This window comes from Phyllobates terribilis, unplaced genomic scaffold (assembly GCF_046119375.1).
Source record: "Phyllobates terribilis strain yellow unplaced genomic scaffold, ASM4611937v1 Scaffold_5__5_contigs__length_657084704, whole genome shotgun sequence".
Classification (NCBI taxonomy): Eukaryota; Metazoa; Chordata; class Amphibia; order Anura; family Dendrobatidae; genus Phyllobates; species Phyllobates terribilis.
Window position 1 is genome coordinate 348,815,857 of NW_027362765.1, and position 26,138 is coordinate 348,841,994.

Sequence of the window (26,138 nt, forward strand, 5' to 3'; positions counted from 1 at the left end):
GGAGCATACTGGTTGTAAGTTTTCTCTTGTCTCTCCCTAGCCTGACAGAGACTTCGCTCCACGCTCTCCTGTACTTTCCGGTACTGCTGCTGCCTCTCTGTGTCCCAGTCTGCTTCTGGTGAAGTGTCCTCGGGTGTCAGGACTCCCATTTCCAGGTCAACAGGTAACTTACCAGGTCTCGCCCTCATTAGGTAAGCCGGGGTACAGTTGGTGGAACCTACCGGGATGTGGTTGTATAGGTCCACCAGATCGGGCAGCTTCTCAGGCCACAGACTGCGTTCTTCCAGGGGCAACGTTTTCAGAAGATCCATTACCACCTGGTTCATTTTCTCACAAAGTCCATTAGTTTGCGGATGATAGGGTGTCGTCCTTATCTTCCGGCAGCCATACAGATTGCAGAATTCCTGGAAGACCTCCGCTTCAAAGGCAGGTCCCTGGTCCGTCAGCACTTGGTCCGGGTACCCGTGTGGACGGCAGAAGTGCTGCTGGAAGGCTCTAGCTGCTGTTTGAGCCGTTAAGTCCTTGACGGGGACGACAACCAAGAACCGGGAGTAATGATCCACGATGGTTAACGCGTAGACGTAGCCACTTCTGCTTGGGGTCAGTTTTACATGATCCAAGGCTACCAGTTCCAACGGCTGCCGGGTGACGATGGACTGCAGGGGAGTCTTCTGGCTGGCACGGTCCTTCCTCCTCAGGTTGCACGGGCCACAGTCTCTGCACCACCTCTCGATGGTTCCCCTCATGCCTACCCAATGGAACCGCCCGCGCAGCAGGAACTCCAGCTTCTTCCATCCGAAATGCCCAGCTCCATCGTGGTATGCCTCCATCACCATGGCTGCGTCTCGTCGTGGCACCACTACTTGCCAGATTAGTTCATGCGTCCGGGAGTTAACCATCCTGCGGCACAACTTCCCCTTGTAAAGGAACAGTCTACTCTTTTCTGCCCACAGTTGCTTGGCTTCCTCCGGAGCGTCTGGGTCAAGGCGAGCCTCTGGCTGAGTCAGCATCTCCTTCACCAGTCGGACAGCAGGGTCACTGTCTTGCGTTTCCGCCCAGTTGTAGTGAGGTAAGGGGTTAAGCGTAGCGCCTTGCTTACTCCTTACCCAATGGGAATACTGGATAGTCCCATGACGGTGAAACGCGGGGAGTTCGACTTCTTCCAGTCCCTCTGGATCTTCTCCTACGTCCGGTAGGTTTGGCATCCTGGACAGGGCGTCCGCGTTGGTATTGGAGCGTCCTGCCCGGTATTTGATGGGGAACTCGTAGTTGGACAGGCGGGCCATCCATCTCTGCTCTAGGGCACCGAGTCTTGCCGTGTCCAGGTGTGTCAACGGGTTGTTATCCGTGTACATGACGAACCGGGAAGAAGCGAGGTAGTGCTTAAAGCGTTCGGTGACTGCCCACACCACTGCCAGGAACTCTAGCTTAAATGAGCTGTAATTCTCAGGGTTTCTTTCGGTGGGTCGCAGTTTTCGGCTGGCGTAAGCGATTACTCGCTCTTTCCCCTGCTGGATCTGGGACAGCACGGCTCCTAGCCCGATGTTACTTGCGTCGGTGTAGAGGATAAAGGGCTGGCTGTAATCCGGGTACGCCAGGATTTCATCCCCCGTGAGGGCCATCTTCAGCTGGCGGAAGGACTCTTCTTCCAACTTCTCCCATCTGAAGGGCGGCTTCTGGTTCTTGGCCTTCCGGGACTGGCCTATCAGGAGGTCCTGCATAGGAGCTGCCTTTTTGGTGAAACCGGGGATGAACCTGCGGTAGTAGCCTACCAACCCGAGGAACTGCCGCACTTCCTTTACACTGGAGGGACTTGGCCATTCCTTAATTGCGGTGATCTTATCAGGGTCGGGAGCCACTCCGTCAGCGCTCACCACGTGTCCCAGGTACTGCACCTTTGGTTTCAGGAGGTGACACTTGGAGGGTTTCACCTTTAGGCCGTAGCTTGCCAGAGCTTCGAACACTTCCGCCAGGTGTTTCAGGTGGTCCTCATAAGTCTTAGAATATACGATGACATCGTCCAGGTACAACAGGACCGTCTCGAAGTTTCTGTGGCCCAGACAGCACTCCATTAATCGTTGGAAGGTTCCTGGTGCGTTGCAGAGTCCGAACGGCATGCAGGTAAACTCGCTAAGTCCCATCGGGGTAGTGAATGCGGTCTTCTCCCGGTCCGCCTCTGCTACAGGAACCTGCCAGTACCCACTAGTGAGATCCAAGGTAGAGAAGAAGTTAGCAGATCTTAAAGCAGCCAAAGACTCCTCTATCCTTGGTAAGGGGTACGCATCCTTGTGTGTGATACGGTTGATTTTCCGGTAATCTACACACATCCTCATGGTGTTGTCTTTCTTTTTGACTAAGACTAGTGGAGCTGCCCAGGGGCTACAGCTATCCCTGATCACCCCAGCCTCCTTCATGTCTCTAAGCATCCCCTTGGCGTGTTGGTAGTGTGCAGGGGGTACGGGTCGATACCTCTCTTTTATGGGAGGATGGTCTCCCGTGGGGATGTGGTGTTCTACCCCCTTGACTCGCCCGAAGTCTAACGGGTGTTTACTAAATACTCTCTCGTACTCTTGAACCACCCGATAGACTCCCTGTTTCTGGTGTGAGGGAGTGGAGTCAGTACCCAAATGTAGTTGCTGACACCAGTCCTCCATTGTTTTCTTAGAGCCGTTACCTTCCTCCGGGTGAGATGGAGGCAAGGGTTCCACAGATTGTATAGCATTTTGGTTAATGGTATATAATTTGGCTAGCGTGGCATACCGGGGCAGGTACACTTCCCTCTTCCCGATATTGATTATGCGAACGGGCACCCTCCCATGGCGTACATTAACCACCCCCCGTGCTGTCAAGATGGTGGGCCTACTGTCTGAGTAAACTGGTTCTACCATTTCCTGGTAATCTCTACCTCTCAGACCAATAGCTGCCCGGCACCAAATCATCATTTCACTTTTTGGGGGCATGGCAATAGGGAAAGGGTCACACATTCTCACGCTACCAATCTCACCGCCGGAGAGTTCCACCTGTTGCCGTCGCATCAGTGCCCGGATCTCTTTCTGGAGCACTCGCTGCTCGCCGGAGCTGGCGTTCTTGGCAACCTGCTGTAAAAGGAAAATCACCTCTGCAAGACAATTTTCAATTACATTAGTTCCTAGAGTTATCTTTGGGTGACTCTCGTGTTTGTCAATGTCTACAATGATCAGTCCCTGTGCTGCCAGTTCAACTCTACCAATTTTAATGGTCATTTCTTTAAATCCGATCTGTGGCACGGGCTGACCATTGCTGGCGATGATACTCAAGTCGTCGTCAGGGTAGCGGGTAATATCCGAGTCATTCCAGTACTGCTTGAAGAGCACGTACGGGATGGTGGTGACCTGTGACCCGGTGTCCAGTAGGGCACTCATAGGAATGCCATCCAGTACCACAGGCAAGACTGGACGTCCTCCCACATATTTGTCGCGCCAGTTCGATGGGCCTGATGATCTTTTTCCTAGGGGTTGGCCCTCTACCCTAGGTTGTGCCAGTTTAAAGGACAGTACCTTGCCATATGTCCGGGTTGATTACAGCGGCGGCAGATGGGTCGTCCGTCCTCGTTGTATCGGTCGCTGGGTCTTCCTCTGGCCGGTGGGGTCCTCCTTGGTCGACGCCACGGGATGTCCTCCGGTCCGGATGCCAGCTGGATCTTCCCTGGAGTAGAAACCTGTAAAGACTGCACAGTTCGGGTTAGCGCAGCAACGCTTTTAGCTAGCTCTTGGACCTGATGGTGCAGGTCTGTAGCCGGGTCATTGTTCAAAGCCTGCGCATCAGCCCCCACAGGCCCTGCCGACAAGGGCGCCGCCTCCTGGTGGTAAGTGATAGCTGGGCGCCTGTGGGTCACAACGCCACCCGGTGCCGGTTCTCGGAGCACCCGGATGGCTCTGTCCTTGAACTGTGCAAATCCCAGATGAGGGTCCTGTAAGGCCATTGCCCGCAACTGGGTTCGGTGGGCATTGCAATATAAACCCTCTATAAATTGTTCAGTCAACAGCCTGTCCTCGTCTCCCACGCCGTCAGGTTCGGTCTGCTTAATGGCTCTCAGGGCCTCTTGTAGGTTCAGGGCATAGTCCCTTATACTCTCATGTGCCCGCTGTTTGCACCCGTAGAATCTAAGCTTGATCTCGGCTGAGGTGCGGGTATCAAAGGTGTTCCTCAGCCGGGTTAGTATCCCTGCGACAGTCCTCCCCCCAGGTGGCCAGGACTTTACCTCCCTTCGGGCTGCCCCAGTTAATTGGGCCACCAGGATGCTCACTTTTTGCTCTTCTGTGAGGGGGTACACCTGGAAGAGGCTATCCAGCTTTTCTCTAAAGTCATGCAGGGTATGTGACTCCCCTGAGTACTGGGGTAGCCAGGCCGCTCCCGGGATATAGGGCATGGTGAAAGGCATGACTGCAGCAGCGCAGGTGCTGGCGGGGGTTGAGGCAGTGAAGCTCTCCTCCGTATCCGACATCCTCCTCCCCCCTAGTGGACCGTGGCCCACCTTGCGATGATCCTCTTCCGTAGGCCGCGGCTCCGCAGTAGATCGTCAGGGTTGAGGACCTTCCGTCGCGATCCTGTGACGTCGGCGTCTGCTGGGCTCCTTCCAGGACCTTACGCGACGTCCGGACGTGAGGCGGAGCTTCAGTTCTCGCGCGCTTTCGGAGTCCACGCCCCTCTTCTTCCCGCGCGACGTCTTCAAGATGGCGTCCAACGGCGGGAAAACTCCACGGAAGGCGGGAAGAAGGCTGAAAATGGCGCCGGATGGCGGGAATCTTCACCGATGGCGGGAAGAAGGCTGAAGATGGCGCCGGATGGCGGGAATCTTCACCACAGGTAAGTTTGAACAGTCTCTTTCAGGCACGCAGTACCTGGTGGTTGCGGGCACGAAATCCTGCCGACTACGCCAAAAGTTGACGCGCCCCTGGGCCTGTGTCGCGCTGCGTTGCGCACGCGGGAGCTTACCCGGAGCCGGAGCTGTTGAGGGTTGTAGTCTCGTGGCGGTGACCCGGTCCGTGCCCAGGTAGTCAAACTGAGCGGCGATGTATCAGCGGTAGATGTTGGACGACTACGCCACCCGTTGAGTACAGCTAAGGAGCTGCCGCTGCAGGGCAGACCGCTGAGGCCGGTGGTAGGATTGTGCAGCGTGATAGTATAACCCCCAACGGGAGGGGTATGGCCTCAGGGCAGCCGACGTGGATGATGGGGGTAGCAGGAACCACTCGGAGACGGTACGGTGTAGTTCAGAGTCTTTACTGGTGACAAAGATAGACCCTCCCGGAGTACTGGCTAGCGATTGGGGCCTGGTCAGTCCTTGAGCAGATGGGATCTCCCCTGGCCAGGCGGAGTTGTAGGCCTCCCAAACTGACTGTACTCTTCTGGCTACCTTGCTAGAGGCGGGTATAAGTAGCCCACGTCCCTGAGTGTACCGTGTGGTGCTCACCCGTATGGCCGGTGACTCGGGGCCTTCTAGTAGCTTCCGCTCCACGACGGCGGTGCTGGTCCCATGCGTGTGACCGTGCCTTCGGGTTTCTGGGCCAGAGGACCTGGAATCCCCTGCCTGACGGATTCTGCTGCTGGGTAGGAGTTAGTCCCCACAGCTTCGGACGCCGGGTCCGGTAAGAAATCTTCTCAGTCAGGGCGAGCTCTGCAGCTGCCAGCCCCTGACTCCTTGTAACACTGCTCCCACAGAGCTCCTGATGTTCTGTTCCTATATTTGCTTCTTTTCTCTGTCTCTACTTCTTCTCTACTCACTAACCCTGCCTCAGCCCTAGGTTTATATAGGGGAAGTTCTTCCTCTCCCAGGACTGGGCAGGAGGTGTCGCATGCATAGGATCCCTGACCAAGAGACCTCCCACCTGCTCTCAGACATAACATTGCTGTTACTGTGGAAACCAGATCACTGGGGTGCCACATATGGAACTCCTAATATCTCATAATTCATATCGGAGTCATCATGTCTGCAAATTCCCCTTTGAAGCTCGGGGAAGACAAGAGGCCTGCTTCCTAACGAAGTTTTCACACTTCTTCCCTGGCCGTGTGTGAATGACTATTTATCAGTCGTGCGTTAATTGGGGCTTTTGTGCTGAGCAGAAAGGGAATAAGGGAGGGGTGTGAACATCTGTGTCACGCAGGTGGAAGGACATTTTCCTGATATTAATATTTTCTAATATTCCTGACAGTGTGTATTATCCCTGTACTGTGACATCACTGTGTGTATTATCCCTGTACTGTGACATCACTGTGTGTATTATCCCTGTACTGTGACATCACTGTGTGTATTATCCCTGTACTGTGACATCACTGTGTGCATTATCCCTGTACTGTGACATCACTGTGTGTATTATCCTGTACTGTGACATCACTGTGTGTATTATCCTGTACTGTGACATCACTGTGTGTATTATCCCTGTACTGTGACATCACTGTGTGTATTATCCCTGTACTGTGACATCACTGTGTGTATTATCCTGTACTGTGACATCACTGTGTGTATTATCCCTGTACTGTGACATCACTGTGTGTATTATATCTGTACTGTGACATCACTGTGTGTATTATCTCTGTACTGTGACATCACTGTGTGTATTATACCTGTACTGTGACATCACTGTGTGTATTATATCTGTACTGTGACATCACTGTGTGTATTATCCCTGTACTGTGACATCACTGTGTGTATTATCCCTGTACTGTGACATCACTGTGTGCATTATCCCCAGCCCTGTGACATCACTGTGTGTATTATCCCTGTACTGTTACATCACTGTGTGTATTATCCCTGTACTGTGACATCACTGTGTGTATTATCCCTGTATTGTGACATCACTGTGTGTATTATCCCTGTACTGTGACATCACTGTATGTATTATCCCTGTACTGTGACATCACTGTGTGTATTATCCCTGTACTGTGACATCACTGTGTGCATTATTCCTGTACTGTGACATCACTGTGTGTGTTATCTCTGTACTGTGACATCACTGTGTGTATTATCCCTGTACTGTGACGTCACTGTGTGTATTATGCCTGTACTGTGACATCACTGTGTGTATTATGCTGCACTGTGACATCACTGTGTGTATTATATCTGTACTGTGACGTCACTGTGTGTATTATCCCTGTACTGTGACATCACTGTGTGTATTATCCCTGTATTGTGACATCACTGTGTGTATTATCTCTGTACTGTGACATCACTGTATGTATTATCCCTGTACTGTGACATCACTGTGTGTATTATCCCTGTACTGTGACATCACTGTGTGCATTATTCCTGTACTGTGACATCACTGTGTGTGTTATCTCTGTACTGTGACATCACTGTGTGTATTATCCCTGTACTGTGACGTCACTGTGTATTATGCCTGTACTGTGACATCACTGTGTGTATTATGCTGCACTGTGACATCACTGTGTGTATTATATCTGTACTGTGACATCACTGTGTGTATTATCCCTGTACTGTGACGTCACTGTGTATTATCCTGTACTGTGACGTCACTGTGTGTATTATCCCTGTACTGTGACATCACTGTGTCTATTATCCCTGTACTGTGACATCACTGTGTGTATTATCCCTGTACTGTGACATCACTGTGTCTATTATCCCTGTACTGTGACATCACTGTGTGTAATATCCCTGTACTGTGACATCACTGTGTGTATTATCTCTGTACTGTGACATCACTGTGTGTATTATCCCTGTACTGTGACATCACTGTGTGTATTATCCCTGTACTGTGACATCACTGTGTGTATTATCCCTGTACTGTGACGTCACTGTGCATTATCCTGTACTGTGATGTCACTGTGTATATTATCCCTGTACTGTGACGTCACTGTGTGTATTATCCCTGTACTGTGACATCACTGTGTGTATTATCCCTGTACTGTGACATCACTGTGTGTATTATCCCTGTACTGTGACATCACTGTGTGTATTATCCCTGTACTGTGACGTCACTGTGTATTATCCCTGTACTGTGACATCACTGTGTGTATTATCCCTGTACTGTGACATCACTGTGTATATTATCTCTGTACTGTGACATCACTGTGTATTATCCCTGTACTGTGACATCACTGTGTGTATTATCCCTGTACTGTGACATCACTGTGTGTATTATCTCTGTACTGTGACATCGCTGTGTGTATTATCCCTGTACTGTGACATCACTGTGTGTATTATCCTGTACTGTGACGTCACTGTGTGTATTATCTCTGTACTGTGACGTCACTGTGTGTATTATCCTGTACTGTGACATCACTGTGTGTATTATCCCCGTACTGTGACATCACTTTGTGCATTATCCCTTTTACTGTGACATCACTGTGTGTATTATCTCTGTACTGTGACATCACTGTGTGTATTATCCCTGTACTGTGACATCACTTTGTGTATTATTCCTGTACTGTAACATCACTGTGTATTATCCCTGTACTGTGACATCACTGTGTGTATTATCCCTGTACTGTGACATCACTGTGTGTATTATCCCTGTATTGTGACATCACTGTGTGTATTATCCCTGTACTGTGACATCACTGTGTGTATTATCCCTGTACTGTGACATCACTGTGTGTATTATCCCTGTACTGTGACATCACTTTGTGTATTATTCCTGTACTGTAACATCACTGTGTATTATCCCTGTACTGTGACATCACTGTGTGTATTATCCCTGTATTGTGACATCACTGTGTGTATTATCCCTGTACTGTTAAATCACTGTGTGTATTATCCCTGTACTGTGACATCACTGTGTGTATTATCCCTGTATTGTGACATCACTGTGTGTATTATCCCTGTACTGTGACATCACTGTATGTATTATCCCTGTACTGTGACATCACTGTGTGTATTATCCCTGTACTGTGACATCACTGTGTGGATTATCCTGTACTGTGACATCACTGTGTGTATTATCTCTGTACTGTGACATCACTGTGTGCATTATCCCTGTACTGTGACATCACTGTGTGCATTATCCCTGTACTGTGACATCACTGTGTGCATTATCTCTGTACTGTGACATCACTGTGTGTATTATCCCTGTACTGTGACATCACTGTGTGTATTATCCTGTACTGTGACATCACTGTGTGTATTATCCCTGTACTGTGACATCACTGTGTGCATTATCCCTGTACTGTGACATCACTGTGTGTATAATCCCTGTACTTTGACATCACTGTGTGTATTATCCTGTACTGTGACATCACTGTGTGTATTATCCTGTACTGTGACATCACTGTGTGCATTATCCCTGTACTGTGACATCACTGTGTGTATTATCCTGTACTGTGACATCACTGTGTGTATTATCCTGTACTGTGACATCACTGTGTGTATTATCCTGTACTGTGACATCACTGTGTGTATTATCCCTGTACTGTGACATCACTGTGTGTATTATCCTGTACTGTGACATCACTGTGTGTATTATCCCTGTACTGTGACATCACTGTGTGCATTATCCCTGTACTGTGACATCACTGTGTGTATTATCCCTGTACTGTGACATCACTGTGTGTATTATCCTGTACTGTGACATCACTGTGTGTATTATCCTGTACTGTGACATCACTGTGTGTATTATCCCTGTACTGTGACATCACTGTGTGTATTATCCTGTACTGTGACATCACTGTGTGTATTGTCCCTGTACTGTGACATCACTGTGTGTATTATCCTGTACTGTGACATCACTGTGTGTATTATCCCTGTACTGTGACATCACTGTGTGTATTATCCTGTACTGTGACATCACTGTGTGTATTATCCCTGTACTGTGACATCACTGTGTGTATTATATCTGTACTGTGACATCACTGTGTGTATTATCTCTGTACTGTGAAGTCACTGTGTGTATTATACCTGTACTGTGACATCACTGTGTGTATTATATCTGTTCTGTGACATCACTGTGTGTATTATCCCTGTACTGTAACATCACTGTGCGTATTATATCTGTACTGTGACATCACTGTGTGTATTATCTCTGTACTGTGACATCACTGTGTGTATTATCCCTGTACTGTGACATCACTGTGTGTATTATATCTGTACTGTGACATCACAATGTGTATTATCTCTGTACTGTGACATCACTGTGTATTATCCCTGTACTGTGACATCACTGTGTGTATTATCCCTGTACTGTGACATCGCTGTGTGTCTTATCCCTGTACTGTGACATCACTGTGTGCATTATCCCCAGCCCTGTGACATCACTGTGTGTATTATCCCTGTATTGTTACATCACTGTGTGTATTATTCCTGTACTGTGACATCACTGTGTTTATTATCCCTGTACTGTGACATCACTGTGTGCATTATCCCCAGCCCTGTGACATCACTGTGTGTATTATCCCTGTACTGTTACATCACTGTGTGTATTATCCCTGTACTGTGACATCACTGTGTGTATTATCCCTGTATTGTGACATCACTGTGTGTATTATCCCTGTACTGTGACATCACTGTATGTATTATCCCTGTACTGTGACATCACTGTGTGTATTATCCCTGTACTGTGACATCACTGTGTGCATTATTCCTGTACTGTGACATCACTGTGTGTGTTATCTCTGTACTGTGACATCACTGTGTGTATTATCCCTGTACTGTGACGTCACTGTGTGTATTATGCCTGTACTGTGACATCACTGTGTGTATTATGCTGCACTGTGACATCACTGTGTGTATTATATCTGTACTGTGACATCACTGTGTGTATTATCCCTGTACTGTGACGTCACTGTGTATTATCCTGTACTGTGACGTCACTGTGTGTATTATCCCTGTACTGTGACATCACTGTGTCTATTATCCCTGTACTGTGACATCACTGTGTGTATTATCCCTGTACTGTGACTTCACTGTGTCTATTATCCCTGTACTGTGACATCACTGTGTGTATTATCCCTGTACTGTGACGTCACTCTGTATTATCCCTGTACTGTGACATCACTGTGTGTATTATCCCTGTACTGTGACGTCACTGTGTATTATCCTGTACTGTGACGTCACTGTGTGTATTATCCCTGTACTGTGACATCACTGTGTCTATTATCCCTGTACTGTGACATCTCTGTGTGTATTATCCCTGTACTGTGACATCACTGTGTGTATTATCCCTGTACTGTGACATCACTGTGTGTATTATCCCTGTACTGTGACATCACTGTGTCTATTATCCCTGTACTGTGACATCTCTGTGTGTATTATCCCTGTACTGTGACATCACTGTGTCTATTATCCCTGTACTGTGACATCACTGTGTGTATTATCCCTGTACTGTGACATCTCTGTGTGTATTATCCCTGTACTGTGACATCACTGTGTGTATTATCCCTGTACTGTGACATCACTGTGTGTATTATCCCTGTACTGTGACATCACTGTGTGTATTATCCCTGTACTGTGACATCACTGTGTCTATTATCCCTGTACTGTGACATCTCTGTGTGTATTATCCCTGTACTGTGACATCACTGTGTCTATTATCCCTGTACTGTGACATCACTGTGTGTATTATCCCTGTACTGTGACATCTCTGTGTGTATTATCCCTGTACTGTGACATCACTGTGTGTATTATCCCTGTACTGTGACGTCACTGTGTATTATCCTGTACTGTGACGTCACTGTGTGTATTATCCCTGTATTGTGACGTCACTCTGTATTATCCCTGTACTGTGACATCACTGTGTGTATTATCCTGTACTGTGACATCACTGTGTATTATCCTGTACTGTGACATCACTGTGTGTATCATCCATGTACTGTGACATCACTGTGTATTATCCCTGTACTGTGACATCACTGTGTGTATTATCCCTGTACTGTGACATCACTGTGTGTATTATCCCTGTACTGTGACATCACTGTGTGTATTATCCCTGTACTGTGACATCACTGTGTGTATTATCCCTGTACTGTGACATCACTGTGTGTATTATCCCTGTATTGTGACATCACTGTGTGTATTATCCCTGTACAGTGACATCACTGTGTGTATTATTCCTGTACTGTGACATCACTGTGTGTATTATCCCTGTACTGTGACATCACTGTGTATTATCCCTGTACTGTGACATCACTGTGTGTATTATCCCTGTACTGTGACATCACTGTGTGTATTATCTCTGTACTGTGACATCGCTGTGTGTATTATCCCTGTACTGTGACATCACTGTGTGTATTATCCTGTACTGTGACGTCACTGTGTGTATTATCTCTGTACTGTGACGTCACTGTGTGTATTATCCTGTACTGTGACATCACTGTGTGTATTATCCCTGTACTGTGACATCACTTTGTGTATTATTCCTGTACTGTAACATCACTGTGTATTATCCCTGTACTGTGACATCACTGTGTGTATTATCCCTGTACTGTTACATCACTGTGTGTATTATCTCTGTACTGTGACATCACTGTGTGTATTATCCCTGTATTGTGACATCACTGTGTGTATTATCCCTGTACTGTGACATCACTGTATGTATTATCCCTGTACTGTGACATCACTGTGTGTATTATCCCTGTACTGTGACATCACTGTGTGTATTATCCTGTACTGTGACATCACTGTGTGTATTATCTCTGTACTGTGACATCACTGTGTGCATTATCCCTGTACTGTGACATCACTGTGTGCATTATCTCTGTACTGTGACATCACTGTGTGTATTATCCCTGTACTGTGACATCACTGTGTGTATTATCCTGTACTGTGACATCACTGTGTGTATTATCCCTGTACTGTGACATCACTGTGTGTATTATCCTGTACTGTGACATCACTGTGTGTATTATCCCTGTACTGTGACATCACTGTGTGTATTATCCTGTACTGTGACATCACTGTGTGTGTTATCCCTGTACCGTGACAACACTGATTGTATTATCCCTGTACTGTGACATCACTGTGTGTATTATCTCTGTACTGTGACATCACTGTGTGTATTATCCCTGTACTGTGACATCACTGTGTATTATCCCTGTACTGTGACATCACTGTGTGTATTATTCCTGTACTGTGACATCACTGTGTGTATTATCCCTGCACTGTGACATCACTGTGTGCATTATCCCCAGCCCTGTGACATCACTGTGTGTATTATCCCTGTACTGTTACATCACTGTGTGTATTATCCCTGTACTGTGACATCACTGTGTGTATTATCCCTGTACTGTGACATCACTGTGTGTATTATCCCTGTACTGTGACATCACTGTGTGCATTATCCCCAGCCCTGTGACATCATTGTGTGTATTATCCCTGTACTGTTACATCACTGTGTGTATTATCCCTGTACTGTGACATCACTGTGAGTATAATCCCTGTACTGTGACATCATTGTGTGTATTATATCTGTACTGTGACATCACTGTGTGTATTATCTCTGTACTGTGACATCACTGTGTGTATTATACCTGTACTGTGACATCACTGTGTGTATTATATCTGTACTGTGACATCACTGTGTGTATTATCCCTGTACTGTAACATCACTGTGCGTATTATATCTGTACTGTGACATCACTGTGTGTATTATCTCTGTACTGTGACATCACTGTGTGTATTATCCCTGTACTGTGACATCACTGTGTGTATTATCTCTGTACTGTGACATCACTGTGTATTATCCCTGTACTGTGACATCACTGTGTGTATTATCCCTGTACTGTGACACCGCTGTGTGTATTATCCCTGTACTGTGACATCGCTGTGTGTATTATCCCTGTACTGTGACATCACTGTGTGCATTATCCCCAGCCCTGTGACATCACTGTGTGTATTATCCCTGTACTGTTACATCACTGTGTGTATTATCCCTGTACTGTGACATCACTATGTTTATTATCCCTGTACTGTGACATCACTGTGTGTATTATCCCTGTACTGTGACATCACTGTGTGCATTATCCCCAGCCCTGTGACATCACTGTGTGTATTATCCCTGTACTGTTACATCACTGTGTGTATTATCCCTGTACTGTGACATCACTGTGTGTATTATCCCTGTATTGTGACATCACTGTGTGTATTATCCCTGTACTGTGACATCACTGTATGTATTATCCCTGTACTGTGACATCACTGTGTGTATTATCCCTGTACTGTGACATCACTGTGTGCATTATTCCTGTACTGTGACATCACTGTGTGTGTTATCTCTGTACTGTGACATCACTGTGTGTATTATCCCTGTACTGTGACGTCACTGTGTGTATTATGCCTGTACTGTGACATCACTGTGTGTATTATGCTGCACTGTGACATCACTGTGTGTATTATATCTGTACTGTGACGTCACTGTGTGTATTATCCCTGTACTGTGACATCACTGTGTGTATTATCCCTGTACTGTGACGTCACTGTGTATTATCCTGTACTGTGACGTCACTGTGTGTATTATCCCTGTACTGTGACATCACTGTGTCTATTATCCCTGTACTGTGACATCACTGTGTGTATTATCCCTGTACTGTGACATCACTGTGTCTATTATCCCTGTACTGTGACATCACTGTGTGTATTATCCCTGTACTGTGACGTCACTCTGTATTATCCCTGTACTGTGACGTCACTGTGTGAATTATCCTGTACTGTGACATCACTGTGTGTATTATCCCTGTACTGTGACGTCACTGTGTATTATCCTGTACTGTGACGTCACTGTGTGTATTATCCCTGTATTGTGACGTCACTCTGTATTATCCCTGTACTGTGACATCACTGTGTATTATCCCTGTACAATGACGTCACTGTGTGTATCATCCATGTACTGTGACGTCACTGTGTATTATCCCTGTACTGTGACATTACTGTGTGTATTATCCCTGTACTGTGACATCACTGTGTGTATTATTCCTGTACTGTGACATCACTGTGTGTATTATCCCTGTACTGTGATATCACTGTGTGTATTATCCCTGTACTGTGACATCACTGTGTGTATTATCCCTGTACTGTGACATCACTGTGTGTATTATCCTGTACTGTGACGTCACTGTGTATTATCCTGTACTGTGATGTCACTGTGTATATTATCCCTGTACTGTGACGTCACTGTGTGTATTATCCCTGTACTGTGACGTCACTCTGTATTATCCCTGTACTGTGACGTCACTGTGTGTATTATCCCTGTACTGTGACATCACTGTGTGTATTATCCCTGTACTGTGACGTCACTGTGTATTATCCCTGTACTGTGACATCACTGTGTGTATTATCTCTGTACTGTGACTTCACTGTGTGTATTATCCCTGTACTGTGACATCACTGTGTGTATTATCTCTGTACTGTGACATCACTGTGTGTATTATCCCTGTACTGTGACATCACTGTGTGTATTATCCCTGTACTGTGACATCACTGTGTGTATTATCTCTGTACTGTGACATCGCTGTGTGTATTATCCCTGTACTGTGACATCACTGTGTGTATTATCCTGTACTGTGACGTCACTGTGTGTATTATCTCTGTACTGTGACGTCACTGTGTATTATCCTGTACTGTGACATCACTGTGTGTATTATCCCCGTACTGTGACATCACTTTGTGCATTATCCCTTTTACTGTGACATCACTGTGTGTATTATCTCTGTACTGTGACAGCACTGTGTGTATTATCCCTGTACTGTGACATCACTTTGTGTATTATTCCTGTACTGTAACATCACTGTGTATTATCCCTGTACTGTGACATCACTGTGTGTATTATCTCTGTACTGTAACATCACTGTGTATTATCCCTGTACTGTGACATCACTGTGTGTATTATCCCTGTACTGTGACATCACTGTGTGTATTATCCTGTACTGTGACATCACTGTGTGTATTATCCTTGTACTTTGACATCACTGTGTGCATTATCCTGTACTGTGACATCGCTGTGTGTATTATCCCTGTACTGTGACATCACTGTGTGTATTATCCCTGTACTGTGACATCACTGTGTGTATTATCTCTGTACTGTGACATCACTGTGTGTATTATCCCTGTACTGTGACATCACTGTGTGTATTATCCCTGTATTGTGACGTTACTGTGTATTATCCCTGTACTGTGACGTCACTGTGTGTATTATCCCTGTACTGTGACGTCACTATGTATTATCCCTGTACTGTGACATCACTGTGTGTATTATCCCTGTACTGTGATGTCACTGTGTGTATTATCCCTGTACTGTGACGTCACTCTGTATTATCCCTGTACTGTGACGTCACTGTGTGTATTATCCCTGTACTGTGACGTCACTATGTATTATCCTTGTACTGTGACATCACTGTGTGTATTATCCCTGTACTGTGACATCACTGTGTGTATTATCTCTGTACTGTGACGTCACTGTGTGTATTATCCCTGTACTGTGACGTCACTATGTATTATCCTTGTACTGTGACATCACTGTGTGTATTATCCCTGTACTGTGACATCACTGTGTGTATTATCCCTGTACTGTGATGTCACTGTGTGTATTATCCCTGTACTGTGACGTCACTCTGTATTATCCCTGTACTGTGACGTCACTGTGTGTATTATCCCTGTACTGTGACGTCACTATGTATTATCCTTGTACTGTGACATCACTGTGTGTATTATCCCTGTACTGTGACATCACTGTGTGTATTATCTCTGTACTGTGACATCACTGTGTATTATCCCTGTACTGTGACATCACTGTGTGTATTATCTCTGTACTGTGACATCACTGTGTGTATTATCCTGAACTGTGACGTCACTGTGTGTATTATCTCTGTACTGTGACGTCACTGTGTATTATCCTGTACTGTGACATCACTGTGTGTATTATTCCCGTACTGTGACATCACTTTGTGCATTATCCCTTTACTGTGACATCACTGTGTGTATTATCTCTGTACTGTGATGTCACTGTGTACTATCCTGTACTGTGACATCACTGTGTGTATTATCCCCGTACTGTGACATCACTTTGTGCATTATCCCTTTACTGTGACATCACTGTGTGTATTATCCCTGTACTGTGACATCACTGTGTGTATTATCTCTGTACTGTGACATCACTGTGTGTATTATCCCTGTACTGTGACATCACTTTGTGCATTATCCCTTTACTGTTACATCACTGTGTGTATTATCCCTGTACTGTGACATCACTGTGTGTATTATCCCTGTACTGTGACATCACTGTGTGTATTATCCTGTACTGTGACATCACTGTGTGTATTATCCTTGTACTTTGACATCACTGTGTGCATTATCCTGTACTGTGACATCGCTGTGTGTATTATCCCTGTACTGTGACATCACTGTGTGTATTATCTCTGTACTGTGACGTCACTGTGTGTATTATCCCCGTACTGTGACATCACTGTGTGTATTATCCCTGTACTGTGACATCACTGTGTGTATTATCTCTGTACTGTGACATCACTGTGTGTATTATCCCTGTACTGTGACATCACTGTGTGTATTATCCCTGTACTGTGACGTCACTGTGTATTATCCTGTACTGTGATGTCACTGTGTGTATTATCCCTGTACTGTGACGTCACTGTGTGTATTATCCCTGTACTGTGACATCACTCTGTGTATTATCCCTGTACTGTGACGTCACTGTGTATTATCCTGTACTGTGACGTCACTGTGTATTATCCCTGTACTGTGACATCACTGTGTGTATTATCCCTGTACTGTGACATCACTCTGTGTATTATCCCTGTACTGTGACGTCACTGTGTGTATTATACCTGTACTGTGACATCACTGTGTGTATTATCCCCGTACTGTGACATCACTTTGTGCATTATCCCTTTACTGTGACATCACTGTGTGTATTATCTCTGTACTGTGACAGCACTGTGTGTATTATCCCTGTACTGTGACATCACTGTGTGTATTATCCCCATACTGTGACATCACTTTGTGCATTATCCCTTTACTGTGACATCACTGTGTGTATTATCTCTGTACTGTGACAGCACTGTGTGTATTATCCCTGTACTGTGACATCACTGTGTGTATTATCCTGTACTGTGACATCACTGTGTATTATCCTGTACTGTGACATCACTGTGTGTATTATCCTTGTACTTTGACATCACTGTGTGCATTATCCTGTACTGTGACATCACTGTGTGTATTATCCCTGTACTGTGACATCACTGTGTGTATTATCCCTGTACTGTGACATCACTGTGTGTATTATCTCTGTACTGTGACTTCACTGGGTGTATTATCTCTGTACTGTGACATCACTGTGTGTATTATCCCTGTACTGTGACATCACTGTGTATTATCCTGTACTGTGACATCGCTGTGTGTATTATCCCTGTACTGTGACATCACCATGTGTATTATCCTGTAGTGTGACATCACTGTGTGCATTATTATTATTATTCGGGTGCACTCCAACCCTGTTGGGCCCCGTTGAGGTTCTGTTCCGGGGTCCCTGTATCTTTTGGGGTCTGCAGTGTAGCTGAGGTCTTGATGTCGGCTCGTCGCCTCTAGTTCTGGGTTCTCCGTGTTCTGAGCGGAGTCTTGTAAATCTCTAGCTTTGTTTCATCCGGACGCGCGGCGGCGGCGGCTTTGTCTCTTGCGTCTTCTGTTTGCCGTCCTCCCTGTTGTTTACCGTGTGGGTACAGGTGATGCCAGCGATGCCACCTGGCTGCTGTCACCTGCACGGAGTCGGTTCATCCTGGATTTCCAGGGCCTCGGGCAGCACAGTAAAGTGCAGTGAATAGAAGCTGTGGGGGCCGTCCTGTGGCCATCGTACCTCCATGTGCAGGGTCAGAAGATGCCAGAGGAGGACGGGCAGCTGTGGGGTCGCTGTCAGTGAATGAGGGGTTTATATTCACAGGTGGGTGGGGGTCACAGACCTCATGGGGCCCTACAGCAGAAGCTCTAACGGCCCCCACTGCACCCCAAAAGGTTTTCACTGGAGTAGACGAGAACGTCCTGACTTTCAGTGACAGGGACGTGCGGCACCGTGGCGCTCATTAATTGTGCCCCTTTTTATGCTTTTCAGTGTCCTCACCCGTTAAAATACCCATTTCATGGCCCCCATAAAGCATGATGCCCCCCACACAGTGTGATACTCTATAGGACCCTGCCCCCAGATGTTCCCAAGTGCTGACTAATCTAATCCTACTCACCTTGCCTCGTTCCTCCGATGCGCCCTGTGCCGCTCTGCCCCGCTCTGACCTATGCAGCTCTGACCGGTGCTGCTCCGCCCCATGCTGCTCTGCCCTGTGCCACTCTGCCACGCATCGCTCTGCCCTGTGTTGCTCTGCCCCCGCCCCTCTGCCCTGCGCTGCACAGCCCTGTGCCGCTTTGCCCCGCACCGCTTTGCCCTGTGTTGCTCTGCCCCACTCTGCCCAGCGCCGCTCAGCCCTGTGCCGCTCTGCCCCGCGCCGCTCAGCCCTGTGCCACTCTGCCCCGCACCGCTCAGTCCTGTGCCGCTCAGCCCTCTGTTGCTCTGCCCCGTCCCGCTCTGCCTGTGCCGCTCAACCCTGTGTTGCTTTGCCCCGCGCCACTCTGCCCCGTGCTGCTCTGCCCTGTGTTGCTCTGCCCCGCGCCACTCAGCCCTGTGTTGCTCAGCCGCGCTGCTCTGCCCTGTGCCGCTCTGCCCCGCGCTGCTCCGCCCTTTGTTGCTCTGCCCCGCGCTGCTCCGCCCTTTGTTGCTCTGCCCTGTGCCGCTCAGCCCTGTGCCGCTCTGCCTGTGCCGCTCTGCCCTGCGCTGCTCCACCCTGTGTTGCTCTGCCCCGCGCTGCTCCGCCCTGTGCCGCTCAGCCCTGTGTTGCTCTGCCCCGCGCTGTTCCGCCCTGTGTTGCTCTGCCTGTGCCGCTCTGCCCTGTGTTGCTCTGCCTGTGCCGCTCTGCCCTGTGTCGCTCTGCCCTGTGTTGCTCTGCCTGTGCCGCTCTGCCCTGTGCCGCTCTGCCCTGTGCCGCTCTGCCCCGTGTTGCTCTGCCTGTGCCGCTCTGCCCTGTGTCGCTCTGCCCTGTGTTGCTCTGCCTGTGCCGCTCTGCCCTGTGCCGCTCAGCCTTGTGCCGCTCTGCCCTGTGTTGCTCTGCCCTGTGTCGCTCTGCCCTGTGTTGCTCTGCCTGTGTTGCTCTGCCTGTGCCGCTCTGCCCTGTGCCGCTCAGCCTTGTGCCGCTCTGCCCTGTGTTGCTCTGCCCTGTGTCGCTCTGCCCTGTGTTGCTCTGCCTGTGCCGCTCTGCCCTGTGTCGCTCTGCCCTGTGTTGCTCTGCCTGTGCCGCTCTGCCCTGTGCCGCTCTGCCCCGTGTTGCTCTGCCCTGTGCCGCTCGGCCCTGTGCCGCGTATGGAGCTGGCGGGAGTTAGTGATGTCATCGCTCCTGCTGTGCTCAGAGACCCCCGGCTCCTCCACCATTGGATTCATCGGCATCAGTAGAATTTGTGGGGCTTGGCGGGGTGCGCTGGGGGCCGCCATTACCCTCCGTTCATAGTAAACCTGGACACACACAAACCAAAGACCACGGCCGCCCCTGTGTGCGGGATGCTGCAAGCACCAAATGTCTGGAACATGACCCCCCTGCCTGCCGTACACAGTCACGGCCAAAAGTGTCGGCGCCCCTGAAATTGTTCCAGAGAATGCAGCATTTCCCCAGACAATTCTCACAATTCCACACATTGTTACATTGTTGCACAGGTTTATTTCCTTTGTGTATTTTGGAACAACACAAAAAATCAGAGAAAAAAGGCAAATTGGACAAAATGTCACAAAACCCCAACAATGGTCCGGACAGAATAGTTGCCCCCTCCTTAATATTTGGTTGCGCCCTTTGGAATAAATCCCTGCAGTCAGTCGCTTCCTATAACCATCAGCTTCTTCCTCCTCAGCTGGGGTCTTGGACTCTTCGTACAATCAGCTCCAGGTCTCATATGTGAATCCGTCTTCTCCCAACAGCCATTGTAAGATCTCTCCGCAGGTGATCAATGGGATTTAGATCCGGACTCATTGCTGCCACTTCAGGACTCTCCAGCGCTTTGTTTCCATCCATTTCTGGGGGCTTCCTGAAGTATGTTTGGGGTCATTGTCCTGCTGGAAGACCCATGACCTAGGACATTAGCCCAGCTTTCTGACACTGGGCGCTACATTGTCACCCAAAATCCTTTGGTAATCTTCAGATTTCATGATGCCTTGGACACAGTCAAGGCCTCCAGTGCAAGAGGCAGCAAAACAACCCAAGTCATCTCTGACCCTCCACCATATCTGCCTGTAGGTGCTGTGTTCTTTTCTTTGTAAGCCTCATTCCATCTACGGTACACAGTAGAATATATATAGAGCTTTTATAGACATCAGTCCCCTCTGTCCACAAGACGACTTCCCAGAAGGATTTTAGCTTACTCACATACATTTTGTCAAGCTGCTATCTAGCTTCTTTATGTCTCTGTGTCAGCAGTGGGGTCCTCGGGGGTCTCCTGCCAGTGCATTTGATTTCATTCACATGTGGACAGATAGTTCACACTGACACTGCTGCCCCCTGAGCTTGGATTGCTGTGGACCTTGATTGGGGCTTATCCACCGTCCGGACTATCCTGCGTTACAACCTTTCATCAATGTGTCTCTCCCGTCCACATCCGGGGAGATCAGCCTCAGCGCCACGGGCTGTAAACTTCTTCATTATGTTGCAGACAATTTTGGGGGTTTTGTGACATTTTGTCCAATTTGTCTTTTTTCTCTGTTTTTTGTATTGTTCTAATATACACAAAGGAAATAAACCTGTGCAACAATGTAACAATGTGTGGAATTGTGATAATTGTCTGGGGGAAATACTTCATTCTCCGGAACTATTTCAAGGGTGCCGACACTGTCAGCCATGACTGTACATCACACCCAGACAATGAAGGCGCGCGGGAGAGGTGTCTGATAGATATCAGGGTCCCGTCACAGAGCGGTCGCCTCGTAGCCTCTGGGGGCTCGTATGATTGGCGCTAATAGCCGTCATGTTCTAGGGCGGCCGTGGTGTTTGTGGATTATGCAGGCAGAGCAGCGGCACCTGTTCACACTTGCTGGATTCTGCAGGTGCAGGTCAGTTTTTTGCTTTTTGTAGTAACCCTGTAGGTGGCTAGGACTGCTCTGAGCTGAGGGTCTGTCACATTTGCATCCAGTCTGCACAATGTATCACTACAGTCTGGGTTGTGCAGACTGGATACAATTGTATCCACCGCTCTGTCCTGAGTATAATCAAGTCTTCTTCCCTGGGAGGAGAATAGAAAAAAGAATAAAAATAAAAGCCGGAGTCTGAGGGAAGCGGCCGACGTTTCCATCGATGTAGAGACGGATCTGGTCCTTCTCTCTTCTGAGGTCGCAGAACTTTCCCCTTTACTGATGTTTTATGTTTTTCCTTTATTTTAAAAAATATTTTCAACAAAATAAAACGCATTAAATGAAGAAGATTATTGGTGTCGGGGTCAGACGCTGACCGCTGCAGGGGGCTGGATCCGGAGCTGCCGGGGGCCGCAGTGATGGCCGCTGATCGCCTGGCTATGTGGGGGTCCGCTCTGGGTCACAGGGGTCCAGGCTTTGTTCCTGGCCGTCCAAGACAGTTGCATTTGAGCAGAATGAAAATCTAAAGAAGAGAAATCTGCAGTCGTAAAGTCTCATCAATATACAAGACCGCGCTTAAAGGGCCGGCGACCTATTATAGATACAGCAAAAACATTGAAAATAAAAGAGTCTGAAGTTTCCAATAGAATCAAGATCTCTGCTGCTGTCAGGAGCTGTAATCTGTCCTCACTAGTGTTGAGCGATACCTTCCGATATCAGGAAATATCGTATCGGACTGGATCGGGCCGATACCCAAAAAATATCGGATATCGCCGATTCCGATACCGGAAACCAATGCAAGTCAATGGGACAGAAATATCGGAATGAAAATAAACCCTTTCTTTCCTTGTAGGTTAATTCTACATGAAGTAAAACAACTAAGAATAATGTAGAATGACATGAAAAGCCGGCAATTCAGCAGCGGCATACACCGGTACCCGACAATTTAGAACAGAAAGAATAGAGCTTCACACATAGATTAGATAGATAGAAACATGTCAGTCACATATATAACAAGTACAGTGATAGTGTTGGTTACTGTACTTGTCATTTAGTGTAAAGGATTTATTAAAAAAAATATTAGTGTTTTCGTGCACCGTCTCTTTAAGAAAGCCGGCCGGCAATTCAGCAGCGGTACCCGACAATTTAGAACAGACAGAATAGAGCATCACACATAGATTAGATAGATAGAAACATGTCAGTCACATATATAATAAGTACAGTGATAGTGTTGGTTACTGTACTTGTCATTTAGTGTTAAAATAAAGGATTTATTTAAGAAAAAATTGGCGTGGGGTTCCCCGTAATTTTAGTCTCTAGCGGAGGTTAAGCAGACGGCTGGGGCAGATGTTTGAAGCCTGGGAAGGGGGTAATACCCACGGAGCTTCCCAGGCTACTAATATCAGCCCCCAGCTGAATACCTAGCCTTTACTAGCTATTAAAATGGGGGACCCCCAAAAAAAATGACGTGGGGTCCCCCCTATTTTAATAGCTAGCACAGGCTAGGCAGACAGCTGGGGGCTGATATTAATAGCCCAGGAAGGGAGCCATGAATATTGGCCCCCTCCCAGGCTAGAAACACCAGCCGTCAGCCGCCCCAGAAATGGCGCATCCATAGGATGCGCCAATTCTGGCACTTAGCCTCGCTCTTCCACGCTGCCCTGTAGCGGTGGCAGGGGGTAATAGGGTTGGGGTTGATGTCAGCTTATAATGCCAGCTGACATCAAGCCCAGGTTAGTAATGGAGAGGCGTCTATAAGACACCCCCATTACTTACCCCATAGTCAAAGTTAAAAGAAAACACAAACACCCAGAATAAAGTCCTTTAATAGAAATAAACACACAATTCTTTATTGTTCTAAATTAAACCATACTTACCATCACGCCCATTCCAGCTGAAGCCAACGATCTCCTGCAATAAAAGAAAAATAATAAAGCAACCTCATCCTTACCTTTCCATGGTTCCCACGACAGCTTCAGCTCTGCTACATCGAGATGACAGGCTGGACCGCAGCAGAACGCCGCCATCCAGCCTGTCATCCCGCGGACACTGAGAAGCGCAGGCATGCTTGCGCTGCTCAGCGTCTCTCTGTGACGACATCCAGATGAGCCGAGTTCATGTCCAATGAACTCAGCTCACCTCATGCACGTCACTGACAGCGTGGGAAAATTCTCACACTGAAGTGCTGAGTGCAGGAGAATTTTCCCACGCTGTCAGTGACGTACATGAGGTGAGCTGAGTTCATTGGACATGACCTCGGCTCATCTGGATGCCGTCACAGCCAGACACTGAGGAGTGGAAGCATGCCTGCGCTTCTCAGTGTCTGCGGGATGACAGGCTGGATGGCAGCGTTCTGCTGCGGTCCAGCCTGTCATCTCGATGTAGCAGAGCTGAAGGTGTCCTGGGAACCATGGAAAGGTAAGGATGATGTTGCTTTATTATTTTTCTTTTATTGCAGGAGATCGTTGGCTTCAGCTGGAATGGGCGTGATGGTAAGTATGGTTTAATTTAGAACAATAAAGAATTGTGTGTTTATTTCAATTAAAGGACTTTATTCTGGGTGTTGTGTTTTTTTAAATACTTTACTAGAAATTCATGGTGGTCATGTCTAATATTGGCGTGACCCCATGAATTTTGGGCTTAGGGCCAGCTGATAATGCCAAGCTGGCCTTAACCCCTTTATTACCCAGTGAGCCACCGCACCAGGGCCCTGGATGAGTTGGGTACAGCGCCAGAAGATGGCGCTTCTATGAACGCGCCATTTTCCGGGGCGGCTGCGGACTGCAATTTTCAGCGGGGGGCAGAAAGCTTGGGTCTCCCTGCGCTGCGGATTCCATCCCCCAGCTGCCTAGTTGTACCTGGCTGGACACAAAAATAGGGCGAAGCCCCACGCATTTTTTTTTTTAATTATTTCATGAAATTCATGGAATAATTAAGAAAAAAAGGGCTTCCCTATATTGTTGTGTCCGGCCAGGTACAAATAGTCAGCTGGTGGTTGGGGGCAGCCCGTTCCTGCCTGCTGTACCTGACTGGACACAAATATAGGGCGAAGCCCCACGTCAATTTTTTTTTAATTATTTCAGGAAATTCATGAAATAATTAAAAAAAAATTATGTGGGGCTTCGCCCTATATTTGTGTCCAGCCAGGTACAACTAGGCAGCTGGGGGCTGGAATCTGCAGCGCAGGGAGGCCCAAGCTTTCTGCCCCCCGCTGAAAATTGCAGTCCGCAGCCGCCCCGGAAAATGGCGCGTTCATAGAAGCGCCATCTTCTGGCGCTGTACCCAACTCATCCAGGGCCCTGGTGCGGTGGCTCACTGGGTAATAAAGGGGTTAAGGCCAGCTTGGCATTATCAGCTGGCCCTAAGCCCAAAATTCATGGGGTCACGCCAATATTAGACATGACCACCATGAATTTCTAGTAAAGTATTTAAAAAAACACAACACCCAGAATAAAGTCCTTTAATTGAAATAAAGACACAATTCTTTATTGTTCTAAATTAAACCATACTTACCGTCACGCCCATTCCAGCTGAAGCCAACGATCTCCTGCAATAAAAGTAAAATAATAAAGCAACCTCATCCTTACCTTTCCATGGTTCCCACGACAGCTTCAGCTCTGCTACATCGAGATGACAGGCTGGATCGCAGCCGAACGCTGCCATCCAGCCTGTCATCCCGCAGACACTGAGAAGCGCAGGCATGCTTGCGCTGCTCAGCGTCTCTCTGTGACGACATCCAGATGAGCCGAGTTCATGTCCAATGAACTCGGCTCACCTCATGCACGTCACTGACAGCGTGGGAAAATTCTCACGCTGAAGCGCTGAGTGCAGGAGAATTTTCCCACGCTGTCAGTGAAGTGCATGAGGTGAGCCGAGTTCATTGGACATGACCTCCGCTCATCTGGATGCCGTCACAGCGAGACACTGAGGAGCGCAAGCATGCCTGCGCTTCTCAGTGTCCGCGGGATGACAGGCTGGATGGCAGCGTTCTGCTGCGGTCCAGCCTGTCATCTCGATGTAGCAGAGCTGAAGGTGTCCTGGGAACCATGGAAAGGTAAG

At 47.7% G+C, this 26,138-nt stretch overlaps 1 protein-coding gene across 2 annotated transcripts in view; it reads right to left on the reverse strand.

The window, feature by feature from the left end:
- Window positions 1-22,439: 22,439 nt before the first annotated feature.
- Window positions 22,440-26,138, reverse strand: part of LOC141273165 (pancreatic lipase-related protein 2-like) — a 259,463-nt gene continuing 255,764 nt past the window's right edge. For both annotated transcript variants that reach the window (XM_073684616.1, XM_073684615.1), the window contains exon 12: window positions 22,440-22,602. In XM_073684616.1, the coding sequence (XP_073540717.1) occupies window positions 22,518-22,602 (85 nt within the window). In that variant the 3' untranslated portion in view covers window positions 22,440-22,517. The remainder of the gene's footprint in view (window positions 22,603-26,138) is intronic.